Source organism: Ptychodera flava, chromosome 14, assembly GCF_041260155.1.
Source record: "Ptychodera flava strain L36383 chromosome 14, AS_Pfla_20210202, whole genome shotgun sequence".
NCBI lineage: Eukaryota > Metazoa > Hemichordata > Enteropneusta > Ptychoderidae > Ptychodera > Ptychodera flava.
Window position 1 is genome coordinate 12,054,997 of NC_091941.1, and position 20,127 is coordinate 12,075,123.

General features: G+C 36.8%; 1 protein-coding gene across 4 annotated transcripts in view; it reads left to right on the forward strand.

Moving 5' to 3' along the window:
• The window catches only part of LOC139149369 (protein dispatched homolog 1-like), a 152,178-nt gene extending 135,622 nt beyond the window's left edge, over nt 1–16,556 (forward strand). For all 4 annotated transcript variants that reach the window (XM_070721096.1, XM_070721094.1, XM_070721095.1 and 1 more), the window contains 2 exons: nt 862–1,171; nt 10,527–16,556. In XM_070721096.1, the coding sequence (XP_070577197.1) occupies nt 862–1,171; nt 10,527–13,447 (3,231 nt within the window). In that variant the 3' untranslated portion in view covers nt 13,448–16,556. The remainder of the gene's footprint in view (nt 1–861; nt 1,172–10,526) is intronic.
• Nucleotides 16,557–20,127: the final 3,571 nt, after the last annotated feature.

Sequence of the window (20,127 nt, forward strand, 5' to 3'; positions counted from 1 at the left end):
CGGGCGGTTTCCTAGGCAATCGCTTGCAAAATTTTGGAATTTTCCACAAAGGGGAATGCGCAGTACCTGATATGGGTGATAATGCGGAAAAATACGGTATAATACTGGCAGTGATGTGTATTCATGTATAGATGTATGGAAGTCCCCTGAGAAGCTGTAAACCTGTATGAATACAACCTACAGGTCATTATTTCCTCAAAATTAATAACCTTCTGTTGACACGAGGTCTACCACAATGTGGAAAAAAATCATTTTCTCAAAAATGAGTGGATGATGTAACTGTGAACGGTATGGCTTTTGGTAAATTTTCAAAAAACTTAAAGTTATGCAAATTACTTGATGTTTTAAAGATTTCAATTTCTCTGCTACTTTAAAAATTGAAAAAGACACTGTAGTTTTAATTGATTCATTTTTTTCATGAAACTCAATATTTTCATGTTTGAGTGAGAGTTAAAATACTTATTTCCCTGGCAGGTTCTTTCACACAAAATTTCATAATGTTGCCCTCATTTTCTTCTCATGATTTTCACAGGAGGGAAAATTTCTCTGAACAAAGTTTAAGACTATCATTTCCCATATCACTAACTAGCTTGATAAGATCATGGCTACTCTACCCCTATGGTTAGGAATAGGAAACTGGCTAGTTCCTTTGTTTTAGTCTGTGTCTATCAGAACGATGTACAATGCATGCTATGACGTTATAGGTTTCGGGTGCGCATCCTGGAGGTAAACTCCCAGTTCACACCTTTAAACAATGCAAGTTTCCTAATTGCTGGGGTAGAGTAACTTTGATAAAATGTAGGGTAAAACTTGTGTATGCACTGTAGAATGCATCCAATTATTTATGGCTTTTTTCCACAGGGTTTTGAGCCAAGGGGAACTGAAATCGGTAAACGCATCAACAGCTGGCAAAATCTGGCTGACAAAACGGGCTATGGTCAGTGGCTGTCTACGATACCATCAAACTATGCAAGGGAAATCACCAGTCAACGTACAAGTGCACCTGGCACAGTAGTTGATGATGGTTCTGAGTCGTCAATGATGGTTGATGATGGTTCTGAGTCATCGATGATGGTTGATGATGGCTTTGAGTTATGGAGCAACAGCAGTGAAGGTCAAGACCACCTTGACCATGACATGGGGCAAACTGCTTCTTTCTGCAGTAATCCAAGTAAGTATTCTGAATTATTGTAATCGACATTTTTGATAATTTCTGATCGTTTTGAAATCTGAACCAGATGCAGTGTTATAACAAAATGTCAGACATGATGCTTTTGCAGAAAGAGGTAATATTACATCTGGCTCAGTATTCAGCCATAGACATATTGTTGACAGACTTTGACAACAGGTTCATTTAGTATTATTTCTCGTTGAATGATTAGCTTCACCAGGGCTTTCTTAAGTGTATGCAGGTAATAGCTCAGATGCTTCTATAACTGCAGAGAATGCCTTGCTCATTTGAATGTGAGTAGGTCCCATTCCATCACAGATCTTTGATGATGGGAGCTAATCTAATAGGTGAAAAATCCAGTCTATGTGTGTATGATGTACACATGTATGTATGTATCTTTGGTTGTCCATTCATGACGAAAACTGGTATGAATTTGATAGTTAATATGGAGATGCATGTGCCTTTGAGAGTTCCTGTTGTTCAAATGGAATTATATTATATCATGCTACCATGCGCCATTCTGATTGGACGAGAGCGATGCTAAAATATTGTTTTAGCACTGATAGCGGTGGTAAAACGGGCCCCTAAACAAGCATTTTTGAAAATTGCCCGGTCGGTGCATTTGAACGATGTGGCTCTGAACTTAATCCGAAACAGTCCGCTTTGTTTCAAAGACCGAGTTCGAATTTCGATACAGAGATAAAGTATGGTTCTGTAACTCACCTCTTGGTGAAAATAAGCGGTCTATGATGAAAGAAATCTCCGAAGCAACACATTTATTTTGGTATGATGATGTACAAAATTGTATAGGTAACAGCGCACTGTGTAGTTTGCTTGATCGATTCAGCAGGAGTCGAGACGCGACATACCGCTCTTTAAAACTAAGTTACTACTAGTATTCGTTCATACACAAATAAATTGAAACTTCCTCACTGTAACGGTACGTCAGATATTCCTTCCTAGAGTTTGGGCTGTAACAGACCAGGGTGTTCTAACAATGTAGCCCAAGAACTTGAAGAAGTTCAAAATAACAATGCGATCATTCCTGGCGACTGCGACGAAAATCGCTGTGTCAGCGTCCAGCTCTCGCTGAATCGGGCAACACACTCTGCTCGCATATTACAACTGTTCATACAGTCGCCGTAATCCATGTCTGGATTATTTCAAAACTGCACGTTTTCTAGCACAAATTATCCATCCAAAATATCCATCAAAAATAGAACCTGTAACCCCACTGCACCACCTCCTCTGTCTGAATGTTACGACGGTTGGCGCACACGGACTGACAGTGAATGAGACAAATCTATTTTTAGTGTACTACGCAAAAAAAAAAAGCCAGCGCTGTTGTTTTTATGTAAATTTACGAAAAAATTGTTACTTTTTCTTTTGCTTTGAACTCTTGACCCATTTGTGTGTCTGAAGCAGTTCTTGTTGCATGTAAATATTAATAATTTTGATGAACGTATTGCGTATGTTATCGTAGGATATTGTGTTCGTGTGTTGTCAACGTAATCCAAACTTATAAAAATGCTCGGTCTCGGGCGATGATTTCCGACGTTCCATCTCTCAGACGTCAGTTTTCTGCATTTTTGGCTGAAACTGACGAAAATGCCGGACCAAGACGACAAAGACACACAAGTTGATATAATATAATAGCAATAACCCCCTTCGAAGTCGGGTATACACTCGATTTTGGTACAATTCGCTCCATATAGCACTCGCCTATCGGCTCGTGCTATATGTCGCGCATTGTACCAAAATCTCGTGTATACCCTCCTGCGGCGGGGGTTATTGCTTAAATAACTTACAAATGAGGTAAAAAATGTGAAAATGGTAAAAGTGTAGAACTGTATCTACAGATCAGATTTCTCTCAAATTGATAACATGTAGTTATCTTGTATAGAGTTGTGTACATTTTTTTTATTTCTTAGCAAGAACTTTAATGTTGTAATGAGTGAATTTTCTTGTTTTTGCCATTTCGCTGAAAAATTTTCTCAGGAATTGCTCACCTTGACATATTAGAAGTTTAGTGGGCAGGTCTCTGTTCTCATACATATATCCAAATCATTAACAAATCAGCAATATTATAATTTGTAAATTTTTGGTCACTTTTTGGTAAAAAACTTTGTAATCAAGAACTAGTTGCCATGATATTCTGAAATATGACATGAAGGTTCCCTGGCATTGTCTTTCTCAAATTTATTCAGATTATTTCAAACATATTGAATATTTTATCACATTTATGTAGATATAATGTAATATTTTTAGCCTGGTAATGATATAGATGCAGGTCATATCTATGAGTCAATTGAATGTGATCAAAATGGGGGCAAAGTGTCATAGACAACGTTTTTTGACGCATCCTGTATGTGTTAATGATTGAAAAAGTTTTACTAAAAAGATCTCTTCAACACCAAACTCTTCATATTATGCAATGTTGCATTCTTCTAGTCCCACATTAGCTGCAACCTTTGATATATTTTGTGTTCTGTGTGTGAAAGACAGTGTCTTGTTTTACATCCTGAATCATGTGGAAATGCGTAGTGATCTACCGTACTTTTCAATGCATACAACATATACCGGTATCTGCAATTTCAATGTTATTGTTGATAAGGGAATTGGAGTTCAGATAAGAATTTATTTGTCAATATTAATATTGGATACCCCACGTGTTGTGCTGTAAAGACTAAAATACACACACACACACACAAATATATATATATATATATATATATATATATATATATATATATATATATATATATATATATATATATATATATATATATATATATATATATATATCACAAATTACTTCAAGTACAAAGATATTATTACTATATCATTACTTTGTACTGAGTAATTTGTGTCATTATTTATAACGCTCCGCTTTTTCCACATCGAGCACTGTAATTTCCCACGAGGACATCTGTATACTTACATATATATTATATGTTTATATATATATATATATATATATAGATATATATATATATATATATATATATATATATATATATATATATATATATATTTTTTTTTTTTTTTATTTTTTTTTTTTTTTTTCTCAATCTTTCAGAAGAAGAATAAGAAAATGTATTTGTTTCTATATGGCTCAAAAATAATAAAAGTAGTAGAAAAGATTACAACTGTTGTCCCAGTATTAATACTTTCTGTCCCTGAATGGGCTTATTCTTCTCACATAAAACTATATTAACTGAGAAGCTAAAAACAAAGGATATTTTGAGCCAATTTTATTTACATTGTGTGATGTGACTCAGAATTGACAAACTCATTTCAACTCGCAGCTTGCGGTAGTAGTTTACTGGGAAAAAAAACAACTCTGCAGTCCAGAATTATGTGTATCTTTGATTCCCTTGTGGTATGAGTCTATTATCACACCACATTTGACAAATTTGTCGGCCTCTCTCCGTTGGATTTGACCAATTTGATAGAATTCAGTCACAGCTTGCAGTTCATCTCAGCATGTATACAGTAATTACTCTCAGTCACTTTTTGATGCCAGTATACTTTGTGTTGATATGTGCAGCAGCTGTTTCAGGGATTTCTCATTCTGAAACTGTCGACATGACCCATTATGAAAGAGAATTCTGTGGGTTTTTTGGTTTTACTCGACCACAGTTTTCCCTTTTACAGGCCGATTGTCATCCAGATGATGGCTGAATTTACACATAGGACAAGGGGGGTGTTGATACATGAAATTCAGTTCTCCTGAAATTAAATATGGTAATTTAGAAGAGGCCTGACAGTAACTTTATTTTATTCGTCCAACACTCACAAACATTTATGTGATCTATGTGGGCAGCTCTTAAATTTTCCATCATCGTTAAGACAAATCTCCAAGATAAATGACGCAGTCAGTTTGAATGAGTTATGCCATTTGCTTAATTGTTCTTTTATTAGTTTTAACAAATAGATGTTATGTGTGCGTGTGTTTGTGTCTGTGTGTCTGTGTGTAAGGTACGTGTGTTAAGTGTGTGTTGAGGCACATCCCACCTAGTGTCATGCTGGTTTTTATTTTCAAACGCTTGGCTTGCTAAATAGTTATCAGTGTATGTGAACTGTAAAGTTCAGCCGTGCCGTATTCAACTTGTATGCTACATTGATTTTAAAAGCTCCCTTCAAAGGTATGTGCTGTGTTCACAGGCATTTTGACCATTAGCCAAGCCCAGTGATGAAACGCATGACAAAATCACATTCGGTGGGTATGGGTTATTGATTTTTGAAATCCAAACACTGAAAAGTGTGATGTGGATTTATTTTTTTTGAAATGGCATGGTGAGGACAACTGACTGTAATAAAAGTCTGCATTGATATGTTGCAGCAGAGTAAGTGAACACCCTTCACTCTTTCTCTGGTACTTTCACAAGTCAACCCCATTTCATCCAACAGTGTCCTCGTCTAAAGTCAATTACTGTCTGCGGTGCTCTCAGCTTGGTTGTCTAATTTGTCAATGATTTGATCAGCCACAGCCTCCGCACTCACTCTGCAAGGAAACTCATAACAATTCGCAGGCAGTTCGTGTTTCCTCATTTAGTGTGTCTTGATTTCCTTTCCACACATGCTGCGTAATTGAATTTGAGTTAAGTCGTGTTCATAAATGCAGTTTGTGTCCTGCTCGTTGCATCTTAAAATGCTGGAGATGAAAACGATCACTCTAAGTGGAGGCGTAAATGTTTCATTACCGAGTCACAGTGTACCTTTTTGCTCAGCAACAAAAGCAAACATAAAACTTACTTTCAGCAATGCAGAGGAAAGCAATACAGAAATTGACTAATAAATTTAAACTTGTACTGACCAGTCTTGTGTCAGCAAAATTCAATGTATAGATCCCTAAGAATATTTGAGAAGTTCACTTGTGCTAGTAAAGGACCAGTAACTGTAACTTTTGGTGATTTTTTCACTTTTTTTGTATGTCAATTGCAAGCTTTTGCTTATATATTAGGACAAAGTCACCCTTTTTTGACCTTTTTGTAATATCAAGAAAATATGGAATACCTGCATACAGTCACTCAGTGTACAAAATGACAATGGTACATAACTGCAAAAGTGTCAAAAATTACCTTCTTGCTGAATGCAAACACATGATTTCGTTTGTGACGTCTTGACAAAATGGATTTTCCCTATTCTGACTTGCCTTCCAAGTACAATTAAACTTTGCCACAATGTAAGGGAAGCAGCTTTCCTTGCCGGTATCAATATGAAAGGTGCCACCAATTAAGATTTCATTACAAAAGATTGCATGAGATCTAACTTTATGTAACAGCATATGTTCAGCCGTGCATTGTGAGATTGTGCAAGGAACATGATTTTTTTGTTACAGACCATAAAATGTTTCACTGAATGTTTAATCTTGTCTGTCTGCAAGCAGAGTTGAAGTTGTGCACAGTTGACCAGTATTTCAGCATGTTTCAAGAAGTCAAACAACACAAACTACTTTTCATATCAGACAAATTCATGGAAAAAAGCTAAAAAAAGAGCAACTTTGTCCCTTTAACTCCCAAAAGCATGTTAAATAGCCAAAATTCATCTTGAGGACACAGCATGTATGCGGCTAAAATGCATTGTTTTTGCTTATATTTGAATTTTAGTCTTGACCAAAATTAACTTGATAACAATAGCAATGGAATTGACACATATATAGGCTTGGTTGACAATCTGAATACTGTGTACATATATCTCAACATTCTTTGGAAGTAGAAAAAGAAACTTCAGTTGACATAAAAAACAAAATAGTGAAAACATCATCAAAGCTACTGGGAGATCTTTAAGACAAATTATAGAGTACCATGCCCTGTCCGTCACATTTTAATTGGTCAAGCTGAACCATGTGACTGACTACAAATACACAGTAATGGTTTGTTTACATGCCCGTGAATATGAATAATATTGTTCACAACTTACAGTATTGTAAACATTGTAACTTTACAGCAAAAACGTAAATTGTGATTTGTACAAAGATCATAATCAATCACAAAATAAAATGGAGCACTTTTGGGCCAAGTTTAGACACCTTTTTCCGAAAAATCTCCAGATTTGCAAAATTTTTACAGTGCCCGTGACAGTGCTGAGCTCGCATACAGCACAGCTCATCACTATTCAGTGAATACAACATTTGTGTAATACAAATTCTGGGCTCCATTGTCTTTCGCTTTCGAAATTTTCGTAAATTTTGACGATTTTCTTGGGTTAGTTGATAGTATAATGGAAATAACAGACTCCACCCAAACCATAAACGTTTATTTATGGAGGCGAGAGGAAGGCCAAAATTAACGGGCTTGGCAATCCTTGCCCGCTAATTTTTGGCTTTCCTCTCAACCTTGCCCATGAATAAACGTTAATTTTCAGAGTGTTGCCTTTTATTTCTATAATAATCAAGTGTCCAACAAATGCATTTACCAGTACATGGGAACATTGCAGCATCACAGGTGCATAACTATGTACACTAAGTCTACGCCAATCATGACTCATCCGGTCAGCGGATATGTCTGTGAAATTGGGATTTGCTTGAGAGAGTTTGATTGCTATTCAGTCAAGGGATATCACTGAATCACACAAACCCATTTGCAGACAGTTCAAAGTTGTCAGTCAAATAAACCATGTGAGAGTCTCCATAATTATTGCTGGTGGGATCTTGGGAATTTTTAACAAAAATTGAAAACAAGGCTCTTATGATGTCTTGCTACTGACCAATTTCTTTTGCACAGTCATTTGGCAAGGCATTTTCCAATGTTGAGTCACAATTACTTTGAAGTATATTAAACTATTTTATAGCTACATTTACTATGACATATGGCAGGACATATGAATGTCAATGATATGACATATCATTGACATTCTGGGGTTTTTTTCAGTACAATCTGATGCAGTCACTAAGCAGTCATTGTTGCGAATTTTTCATATCATGAACCATTATTTAAATATGTCTTGACTGATTACATGCAATCTTTGTGCAATAAGATGAACAATGTTCATGGCATATCAACTTGTTTCATGATGTGATCCTATATGGCCACCATGCAGGTATCTGCTAATTTATTATGTCTGGAGCCAAAGGTAAAGTCAACCAGTCCTATATTCTATCTCAGGATGTTATGGTATACACAAATTGGACATGCCCATAGTGTGTTTCATTGATCAATTTGTTTATGTATTTTTCAAATATGCCAATTAAAAGGGACAATAAAAATATAACATACAAAATATATATATACTTTAATTAAACTTCCAGATAAAACAATCTTCAATTAAAAGACAGGACCATAAGTATGTAAATTAATAAGTTTAAAAAGCAAGCTGCAAAATGTCTTGTGCCACAAGGTGCTATCCATTTAGTGCATAAATCACTGTGTTCACTTTTACATATCCAATGCCACATTCAGACATTTCAAAACAAACATCAGTTTCTTCAAATGAGAATACTACTTTCTATCGAGTATTATGTTATATGAGTGTCGACTTGTAAGCTACTTATGCTTGTAGTGAAACATGTAAGTTTTTCACCACTGGATTGGAGCTGTGAAATATTTTGGCTATTACAAAACATGAATTTGATAATATATGCCATACGTAGCCCAAAAAATATTACAAAATACATTCTACAAAACTTGTGGAATGTTAAGATTTCATACTGGACAAATACAACAAAAGCTAAGAATCGGCACATCAAACAAAAGCCATCAAGCCTTGATGAGGCACTATTTTAAGTCTCATTCAACCACATATGTTTAGAAATGTAGAATGTTAGAGCATGATAAACTAGCCCCCCTTGAAGGATTTCTTCCCCACCCTCATCTCCCCCCCCAAAAAAAAATGTTGGACAAACATATTTCATATTGTGAGTGTAGCAGGGTAGATATCCTGTAAAAGTTGCTGACAAAAATCATTCCATTTTTCAAGAAGTGAGAATTCTCAAGAGTATTAGGCCTAATCAATGTTAAGAGATTACATTTTATACGGGGGTGTAGGGGGTTTAAGGCAGAAAACTTAACAAGCAAGGTATTCTATTGTAAATTCAAGTTTTTATGTAATCTCTTACGTAACGCTCATTAAATGCTGCTCCGGCCCTTGGGTGGTAAAGGATTTCAAAATGTTGACAATTGTGTGAAATTTTATTGTCTGCTTTCAGTGTCGTCAACTTAAAACAGACTGAAATATTAATATACAGTAATCTTGTAAATTTAAGTGATTGAAGTAAACTAATATGGTACACCTTAAGATAATCCTTCCCATGAGAGTTCCGTAATCAGCGAGTCTTATGGTGCCTTTTTCATGACATGCAGAGAAACAATTGTATCCCAAGGATGATTTTCAATTGTAGTACAGTGGCTTTGAGGGAGAATAGCTGGGAGTTATGATAATGTTTCCATCATTTGTGTACAGTGTAACAGATTTATTTTCTCAGTATTCTCCCCAAAGGATTTAGAAATGTCAAGTATACATCTTGCCAAACACAAATTGTGTAAATTTTGCACCGTCGTTTTTGATTGATGAATTCTTGTCCTTGCTATTATCAGTAACCCTATATCATTACAGACACTTACAATCTGTGTTGGCAAGAACTACATTTTGACATGATTTTGGGAGCAAAACAAAGATAGTGTATTACATGGACAATATGAAGGCAGTGTGTTACATAGATGTAACAAATACAGTTTATTACACAGATGTTAACCCAGACACTATTATTAAATGTGCCAGTAATGCTAACTTTTGATAATTTTTTTACCATTTTTGTTTTGGACATGAACCATAATTCCTTGTTCTTCTCCCAAAAGCATGTTGATATACACAGTGTTCAGCTTGTGCGAGTGTAAACTGCATTGTTATCGTTGAAAAGTGACTTCGGGTCCGGACTAGAATTTAATTGTAAACAATAACAATGCATTTTACACATATAAACCCTAAGTTGACAAGCTAAATAGTGGGTGTTTCATCATTCTTTGGGGAGTAGAATAAAAAGTTGCAATTGATATGCAAAATAAAAATAAAACGATCATCAAAAGTTTTTATTACTGGCCCTTTAAGTCAGAGGTTACATTTCCCTTATCATTATTACCACTATCTACGTAAGTAATGCTGGTAGCATCAAAGTTTTACTATGAAATATTGCTACCTGACTTTGATGTGTTATGTTGATATATATCATGCATCAGATGGGTTCATGAACCTTCTCAATAGTGCTGTCTGATTTGTAGGTCCAACTGTCCTACTTAGAACTATAGGAATTGAGTCAAAGTTTCCTCATGAGCAGGTCAGTGCATGTGTTCAACCACACTCTAGGTGTATCTGACGACTCAATGTTTTATGCATGTATTTTATTCTTTGCCTGCAGGTAGATACAATGCAAGGCTTGTGTTTGAACCCGTGCGGAAGGCAGGTAATCTATTCAGTGTGGAAAGCATGAAATCTATGTGTGAGCTAGAACAGAGGACAGTAGGGTCATCTCTGAATGTATACCTGACAAGATGCCTGAGCTGGTCCTTGGGCAACTACGTGGCTGTGATGAGTAACAAAACATGTTTGGAAATAACCAGTGGGGATGTCGAGAGAGTCTTCAACATCATTAAAAACTGCCGCGGATTTTACCTCAACGGAACGCTACATGAGAACTGCTGGAGTCAGTCAGAGAACCAGTGCTTGATTCCCGATGTGTGCGCAGAATACAATGGAGTCTTCAATGTCCTGCATTATGTCTGCAGTGTGGATTTCTTGGACATGGAGACGGGAGCATTGAGAGAGGATGTCACATCTGCCATGACATTTCTACCGGTTTATGCTGGGATGCAGATGATGGATACATACAATGAAAACTTCCATGATACCAAAATGAAAAGTGACGGAGTGACACAGATTACAGCTGCGTACTTTGGTATTAAATATGATTTATTTAATGACTACCTACTAAGCGATTCGATCTTTCTCGTGATTGCAGCCAGCATTATACTGATATTGATGTGGATTTACATGGGGTCATTTTTTATCACGATAATGACTCTTCTGTCAATGGTTTTCTCACTGCTGCTTGCGTATTTCATTTACACTGCCGTTTTCCAAATTTCCTTCTTCCCATTCATGAACATTTGCACCGTGGTCATCCTCATCGGCATCGGTGCCGACGATGCGTTTGTATACTGCGACATCTGGAGGCACGCCAGGGAGGACAGACCACAGGCAGATCACCAAACCATAGTGGAGGAAGCTTTCCAACACGGTGCTCTTACAATGTTTGTCACCAGTTTCACAACCGCAGCTGCTTTCTATGCGAATGCTGTCAGTTCAATCACAGCAGTTTCGTGTTTTGGAATTTACGCCGGGACAGCAGTCCTGTGCAATTTTCTACTGACAATTACCTGGCTGCCAGCAGCCATCTCCCTCCATGACAAAGTCTGTGCATCACTGTGCTCTTGTCAAAAAAAGAAAAACTACACTGGTGTCAGATTTTTCTCTTGTCTTCACAAAATGATTTTTGCTTTCTCTGAATCGTCTAGGATATTTTTTGATAAGTTGCTTCCATGTGTAGTGATAAAATTGCGATTTTTGTGGTTAGTCCTTTTATCAGCATTGGCGATTGGGGGGTTTGTAGTTGTATATTTTGAACCAAAACTTCGCTTACCGACCTCAGCTGAATTCCAAGTATTTACATCGTCACATTTGTTGGAGCGTTACACGCTAGAGTACACAGACAAATTTTGGTTCGAGAAGAAGAAAAATTCTTTATTTAACAACATGCCCATTACAATTGTTTTTGGGGTGAAGGCTATTGACAAAGGAAGTCACTTAAATCCTGAGGACAGGGGTGGTGTTGAACTTGAAGAAAGGTTCAGCATTTCAAAGCCAGAATCTCAAGAATGGCTGTTGACTTTTTGCCATAGGTTAAAAAATCAGACTTTTTACAAACGCATGACAGCGTTCAGTTACAACGAATGCTTCATAGAAACTTTCAAAATGTGGCTACAGAGTCGGCCATGTTTACAAGATGGTGACCCCTGTTGCCGGGACACACACTTTCCGTGCAAGGAAAACGTATTCAACTATTGTTTAAAAGTTGCAGTTATGGAACTTCACAGTACACCTTTTGTCAGATTGGGACCTCGTTCTCCGGGAATAAGATTTGACATCAATAATGACACCATAAGAGCAGTCATCCTGGAGTTTGACAGCATCTATCCGTACACTTTCGCATACGACAAAATGAAAGAATTTTGGACTAATGTTGAAAACTGGGTGTCAGAGGAAATAAAAACGGCTCCTAAGGGAATGGAGCATGGTTGGTTTGTAAGCTATCTGGACTACTTTGATTTACAAGACAGTATATCTGGTGGCACCCTCACCGCATTACTGGTGTCCGTCGGCACTGCGTTTGCTGTCATGCTCATAACAACGCGCAACATCGTCATCAGCTTTTTTTCCTTGCTCAGTATCTTCGGTACTATTTTAGTGACAGTTGCATCTCTGGTGCTCCTGGGCTGGGAGCTGAATATTCTGGAATCCATCACCATATCAGTGGCTGTAGGTTTATCTATAGACTTCACCATACACTACGGAATAGCGTACAGGGTCGCGCCTGAGGACGACCGGGAAAACCGCGTGGTGTACTCGCTGTCTCGTATGGGCTCAGCCATCATGATGGCAGCACTGACAACCTTCTTTGCAGGAGCAATGATGATGCCCTCTACAGTTCTTTCTTACACTCAGCTTGGTACGTTCCTCATGCTGGTCATGGCCATCAGCTGGCTCTATTCTACCTTCTTTTTCCAATCCTTGTGTCGCATCATTGGACCACAAGGCAACTGTGGACAGATTCCTCTGCCCAGCAAGTGGTGCCAGGTTCAGAAAGTTAAGAATGTTTGCTGTCAACCGAAACCTGATAAATTTGATGATGCTATCATGAACAGCAACAATTGTAATTCATCCATTGCCATGGAAACCCATGAACTCCAACCACTGACGACAGAGGAGACCATGATAAATGCCTCCCCAAACACTATCTTACATCCAGTATTCCCTTCAAAGGACCAGATAAGCAATCCAAAAACCCTCCTCCATGTGAATGGGGGTTCAAAGTCTCTGCAGGAATTCCACTTGATCCAACCCAACAACTTGAGTTACGCCGAGGTCTTTCTCCAGGGTAATTCCTACATCACTAGGACTGTGTCCAATTCAACCAACAGTCTCCAGAACACAGAGCCAGTGGTTCTACCAAATAGTTCTCCAGATGTTCCAGACATATGGATAAAGCGTGATAACCTTTGACCTCCTCCTAGCCCCTCACCAGCCTTGTCATCCCCCAGCAAGGTGGTAGAGTTGAAACCTAGTGTACCTTGATTTGTGCCGATCAACAAACTGGCAAAGGGAGCTGATAGAGTGAATAATGACTGTGTACAGCCGTGTTCCCAAGTATACTTTTTACCTCAATGCATTTATTTTACGAGACCCGTTTGGCTGATATTTCTCAACCTACAACACTGTTTGCCAGCATATCACACTATTAAAAAATGGAGAAATCCATTATTTACCATTCAAGTTGTTTTGTTCCTTTGTGACTCACAGTTAAAGTGGTTAAATATATCCTTCAAGAGTCTGTAAATGTTGACAATTTTCAGCCATGGAGCATAAGGGTCACAATTAGAGCATTTTTGATATTTCTTGGTACAAATTACCTTGCCAAAGTCAGTTTTGAAACATTTAATATTTTTATTACTCTCCCTTGTTTAAAGGGCTAGTAGCAATAATTTCTGGTGATTTTTTTCCACAATTTTTGTTTTTAATATCAACCACAGTTTCTTATTCTATTCCCAAAGCATGTTGAGATACACAGTATTCAACTTGTCAACTCAGCTTGTACATATGTAAACTGCGCTAATTATTGTTGACAAGTAAATTCTTGTTGGGACTACAAATCAAATGTAAACAATAAAAGTGCATTTTAAAGATATAGATGCTGTGTTGGCAAACTAAATAGTTGGTGTTTCAACATGCTGTAGGGAGTAGATCAAGAACTTGCCATTGATATTCAAAAAAGTGAAACAAAATCATCAAAATCACAGCTACTGGCCCCTTGATAATAAAGTAAGAGGAATTCCCAATGTTGTTATTGACTGAAACTAAAATGTGTTTATCAATGCAAGAGAATTGAGTTCAATCTCAGGTTTTATCAGCTGTGTAAATTTTCTCCCGTGGGCATACTTTTGATACGTGTTTATTGTACATTAGATTTATATTAACGGTTGCATGTGGGTTAAACTGACAGACTGCGTTCTCTGGAGAGTTGTACTAAAACCAAACTACTGACGGAAGAAAGACGTGCATCAGGCAGGTGATGTACAACAGTGGTGCATTGACGTCCTGTCTTCTGTAAATGCTGTTTACCAAAAAAACCCGCTAAATATGCAGCTGCCTTGTTTTAGCTTGAATGCTTCTCTCCAACAGTTCGATTTTCATATTTTTGGCCACAAGGGAAAATTTTACTTCAGGCCTCTGGCCTGTCTGTCCTTTCCCAGATTTAGTTCAGTGTCAACTTTGTGCGTACAATTATCTTTACAAATATTTTAAATTTACTCTCCTTCCTGAGTTCTTTGGAAATTCATAAAATAAAATTTGAATAAATTGGCATCGATGTTTACTTTAAATATGTCATAATTCTGATGTGGTGATGTTGACCAATGGATTCATTTCCCCTCTGGTGATGAGGCATTTTTCACGCAACTTATCGATTTACAGAGCACACATTTAAACAAGAAATGTCTAATTACTAGGCGTACTTGGAACCAAGTCATTCTAAAACCATTGTTTTTTATGCCCGTTTTCATCAGACTCTCAGTTTCATTCGATTATTCTGTCCAAGGCTTTGAAAATTATGTCTGTACACAATCTAGGTCTGCACACAATTAAAAATCAAATCTCTCTTCACATGTTAATCTTTTATTCCATGTCATTTGTCATAGATAAGCAAGAATACTATTGTCCCTCTTTATCAATAAATAATTTTTTAAAAGGAGCACCCAGTACAATGAAGACCACACCATTGTCTTACATTTCTCTGCTTATTTTATAAAAGTACATTCACTTGTTTAACGCAGTAATACGTTTCCCTGAATGTAACTTTGCCGGTATGTGATCACAGAATGTTGCTGTATGTAGAGGTAAGCAAGCTAGAAACATTTTGTCATGCAAAATCATGGCCACTCTGATATGTTCCATCATTCTTGTAGTACTCAGCTGTAGTTTACGTCCATTGAAAACATTTCTACTTATCAGGCTATGCCTAAAAATTTGTAAATTCAGCCTCGTTAAACACTGTATTTATTTTTGTCATAAATTGATGGTACACCTTCGCTTTCTCAGAGTTTCAAGAATTGCTGCATATCAACGACTTTATATATGTACTTCTCATTCTGTAGTTTCTTTCAATAATGATCCAGAAGTCTACAATAAAAAAAGTTGCAGGTTTTTTATCCATCACAATGACAAGACAATGCAGAAAGTTTTCAAAATGTGTCATTTTGATAAGAAGAGCAAAGACTGGTCATGAGGTTTCCCAACTGTCAGCGCTTTTATCGGCCATGGGAAGCCACAGGCTTATAAAAGTCAGCATGGCCATTATACCTTTCATATAGGCATTACAAAGCCTGGTTTACATTTTGTCAAAAGACTTGTACTCATTAAAACAACAACAGTCGGCCGCAGTCTGGCACAACATCAAAGCCCTTCTAAACTCGAGGGGTCAGGGGGTGCACAGTCTAACAAAGTTCACAATTAACTCAGTCATACATGTATACACAAGGTTTTGCCAATACGTACCATCCTGACAAAATCACACGGGTCATAAGTCTGACATAGGACTTATTGCATGGCCCAGTCACTGGGGTCATCAGTCCAACATAAAGACTTACTGCCTTGCCCAATCACATAGGTCTTCAATCCAACATAGACTTTAACTGAAGAGAGACTGTTATTATATGAGTTTATAAACTATGTGTTTGATAAGGATACCGGTTGTAGTCAAAGGTTGAACACTTTATTCACCTTTCAGGAGTATAAAAAATATATACGATTGCCAGCATCTTAAAAAAAAAGTTTTATCCATTTCTTTCTCTTTGTGTGTTTACAAAGTTTAACTTCCATACTTTGCACCATTTCATGGCGTACTTGAGAATTCTCAGAGTCTGAGAACACTTCCTTTGTGTTTACCTTGACAAGAATATAAGTTTCCCTGATCTGTAAATTGCTTTCTATCTCTTTATATTTTATATTTTGGATAGATTTTAAAATAATTATTATATTTATTAATTATTACTATAATATTGTTGGATCTTGAGATGTGCCCATTTTTTTTTCCAGAATAAATTGTTATGTGATATAACATCCTAGACACTTTAAGTTGTCATTTTTAGCTCCCGTGTTTTTCTGCATGGGAACTAATATCATACTAATGTTTGTATGTTTGTATGTCTGTTTATGTCTGTGTCTACCTGTCAGTGAACACAATTTCTCAAAGACTGTCAATATTTAGTGAACAGAAATAGTTACCAAGTGTGAAGAAATGAAAACATTTGGGTTGGCAAGGCTTGTATAATTAACATAAATTTCCATATTTACTGAGTTTTGGACATTTGTTGATATCTTGACTGGCTATCAGTGTCTTGATTTCAACCAGATTTCATCTCTACCTTACTAATGATAACCCCTTATAAAGGTGTATTACAATGACCATGAAATTTTCCTTTTTTGGGGGAGGGGGGATTTTCCTTCATTTTTGATCAAAACAATTCTCTGAAAACTCTTGTCAGGTGTCTTTTATCTTTTGTTGACTAGTGCCTGAGGACAGATTCAATCAGATTTGTTCAAATGATGATAAAATTCACACATGTCAAATTTGGGGCAATTTTCCCATCATCTTTGGTCTCCGAATCATTTTCTCTACAATCCTTTGCTGCTTTGGACGACTTCACTCAGATGTAACAACAAATTCACTCATTGTAATTTACACAAGATCCAAGATATATGCATTGAATATTCTCAATTGATAATGAATTGTTCTCTCCAGATTTGAATAGCACTTTGCATGAATGAAAATCAATATGTCACACCTCAAGGACATGCTGTAAATTGTCATCACCAGTATCTTTTGGCCTTCCCCATCAATCATTATCATAATTGTCTCAAGTTTTAAGAATTTTTCATAATGCCAAGCTTGAAAGATTTGAATGAACACAAGAAGTTAAAACAAATGCACTCCATTACATATATGTCAACCTCAGTATTTTCCAAAAATTACAAAATGCTCCACAAGTTGTATGATAGAGAAAAATATTCCAGTATTAAATGCCGTAATTTTTGCCTGGGTTTTATAATCACTGTTAACTTTGCAATTTGTATCTTTGGCATTGCATTTTAAAATCTAGGCGAGTATCTTTACCATGAGTATAAGTTTGCTACGACTGTTCTCAACACTCCATGCTCTTTGGGTAATAAGAAGAATTTGAAAATTTGGCTTTCACTCGTGAAAAATATTTAAACCTGACAAACACACCAGTCACACAGTGTGCCATGCAGTGTTATACACCTGCAGTGAATACAAACAAAAACTGCTGTGGACCACAGCTCCATTATATTGTCTTGTCATTTTATTTCTGTATATTCCCTTCTTTTAACACGAATTCATTTCAGAGATGTGGCATTTGGTTTTTAATTTACATACACTTTTCTGAAACCCAGCAATCAGCTTTCTTCCAAGCCTGTTCAAACCCACGCACAGTGAAAACTTTCACAGCTAAACACCGGCAGGCAAATTTGCCATGGCATACTGGGGATCATTGCATTTCTCGTTTCATACGGATGAGATATTCCCTTGATACCATCACATCTATTAAACACAGCAATGACTTCATCAGTCACGCGTGTCGGTAATTTCAGCCTTTTCACAACCAGCCATGCGTGCACAGTTTGGAAAAAAATTTCCAAAGTCCCTGAAGCAGTTCCAATGCACCTTTCATGTCATCTTCGTCAATTTCAGTTGATCACCCAGCAACCTGTTCTTCCGACTGTGGCCTTATGGTCACGGCTAAACTTATCTATTCAGTCTTATCAGGAATCCAGAATATGATACATATCAGCAAAGGACACCACAGAGACAAGAGAGAAAGAGCGAAAGAGTGAGAGGCAATGACAAGTTCAAGTTCTATATCATGTAAAATCCTTCAATATGAACTCTGTGTCAACCATTCATGATTTAAGTGTCGTGGAAACTGTATTCTGCCATTTTCTTGAGGTTTTCACTTTGTGAAAGCAGTATTCATATAATTAGGTAAACGTTTTTGTTAGATACTGGAAAATATTTGATCATTTTCTGCTAACTACTCTGTCTGCATGAAGGCCAAACAAAGAAAAGGTGTTTCACATCTTCTCACCCTGTCCATCAAGACTATAGCTGTGCTTTTTTTACCACAATTGCATAAAATACTTAAAAATACTCACAACAGAAAATTTTATATCTGAAGGACCATTTCTACATGCTGTAAAGGTCTGAACGTTGAACTTTATTGTCATCATCTTACTGTACATCAGAATAATAACTGAACATAAACTTTCCTCTAATGTTGTTTTTATTTCAGCAGTTGCATCTTGTAAGCTAACAGAAAAGTGAAGATAAAACAAGGCATCAGTTTGTAAGAGACTTAGGCTGAGAAACAATTAATTTTTTTCTGGCCAAAGTGGACAAAATGGAATATTTTGTAGGCCACCTATTTTGCATGTTCTAAGATTCTATCCCTACTATCAGTGCCATACAAATTAATGTAACAAATTTCAAAAACAACTCTCGTACCAAAGTTTGCACAGTGACCCCTGATTTTCATTTTGATATTGAAAGGGAATGTTTTAAAGTTCTCTTACGAAAAGTTCAAGCAGAAATTTCCGTCTTTAAATTTCGAAACAATACCAGATGTGTCCACTGTTCTGCAGTTGAGGCAAACATGTTTCCTCTGACAAAGTGGAAAGGAAAAGAGTATGCATGTTGTGACAATTCAAATCAGAAACCACAGATGAAATTAAAAACTCTCTCTCAGTCCCCTATGAAGTCAATTTCCTGAAATCCACATGAGGCTCCAGTGCCGACACCTGTATGAAATTGCCTGTTAATAAGTTTCAAAATTGATATAATGTAGAGTCTAAAAGTGGCATTTTGGATACCAGTATTGATGTGGCTTTGATTATTGTAAGAATATTGCAATGAAATGTATGATTCCAAGTGATGGGATATGTCTTGCTTGGAAAACATTTTACCAGATATAATGAAAGTGAATTTATAAAAATTTCACTTCAAAGCAATGCTGACAGTACATTGCTATGCTGGAAACCCATTTTATTTATCTTCATTATCTTCTAGGAATATACTTTGAAAATCGTTAATTGGATTCTAGGGCCATGTCTGTGCCATACATTAGCAGAACCTCGTGTCATGTAGTATATTGCATGTTGGTTTAATATCACAGATATGACATTTATAATTGGCTGCATGAATTGATGGCTTTAGCTGTAATCTGACTAATAAGTAGCTGGTCGGCTAGAAATATGTCAGTGTCTATGGTGAAGGTAACAAAGATATGTATTCATATGAAAGAATCCAATTAAAGGCCGTAATCTACCCCATTCTTGTTGGGCATCAGTCTGGATTGGATCAGAGAATCTAAAAAGAATTGAGATTCAGTTTGGTGTGGTTTGAACGCAAGAACTGTACAAGATGGCTAGACGTTTCAATTCTGGTGACCGATTCCACATCATGGATGTAACCAGGTGGAACTAAAAGAAATGCAGAGCAAGGAAGGATGATAGTTGTGCCTCAAGATGTCATGTTACCATGGTTACCTGTTGTAGTTTGAAGCGCCCAAAGTGACCAGATAATGTGCATGTTGGAGTCTCTCAATGGTGTGGTG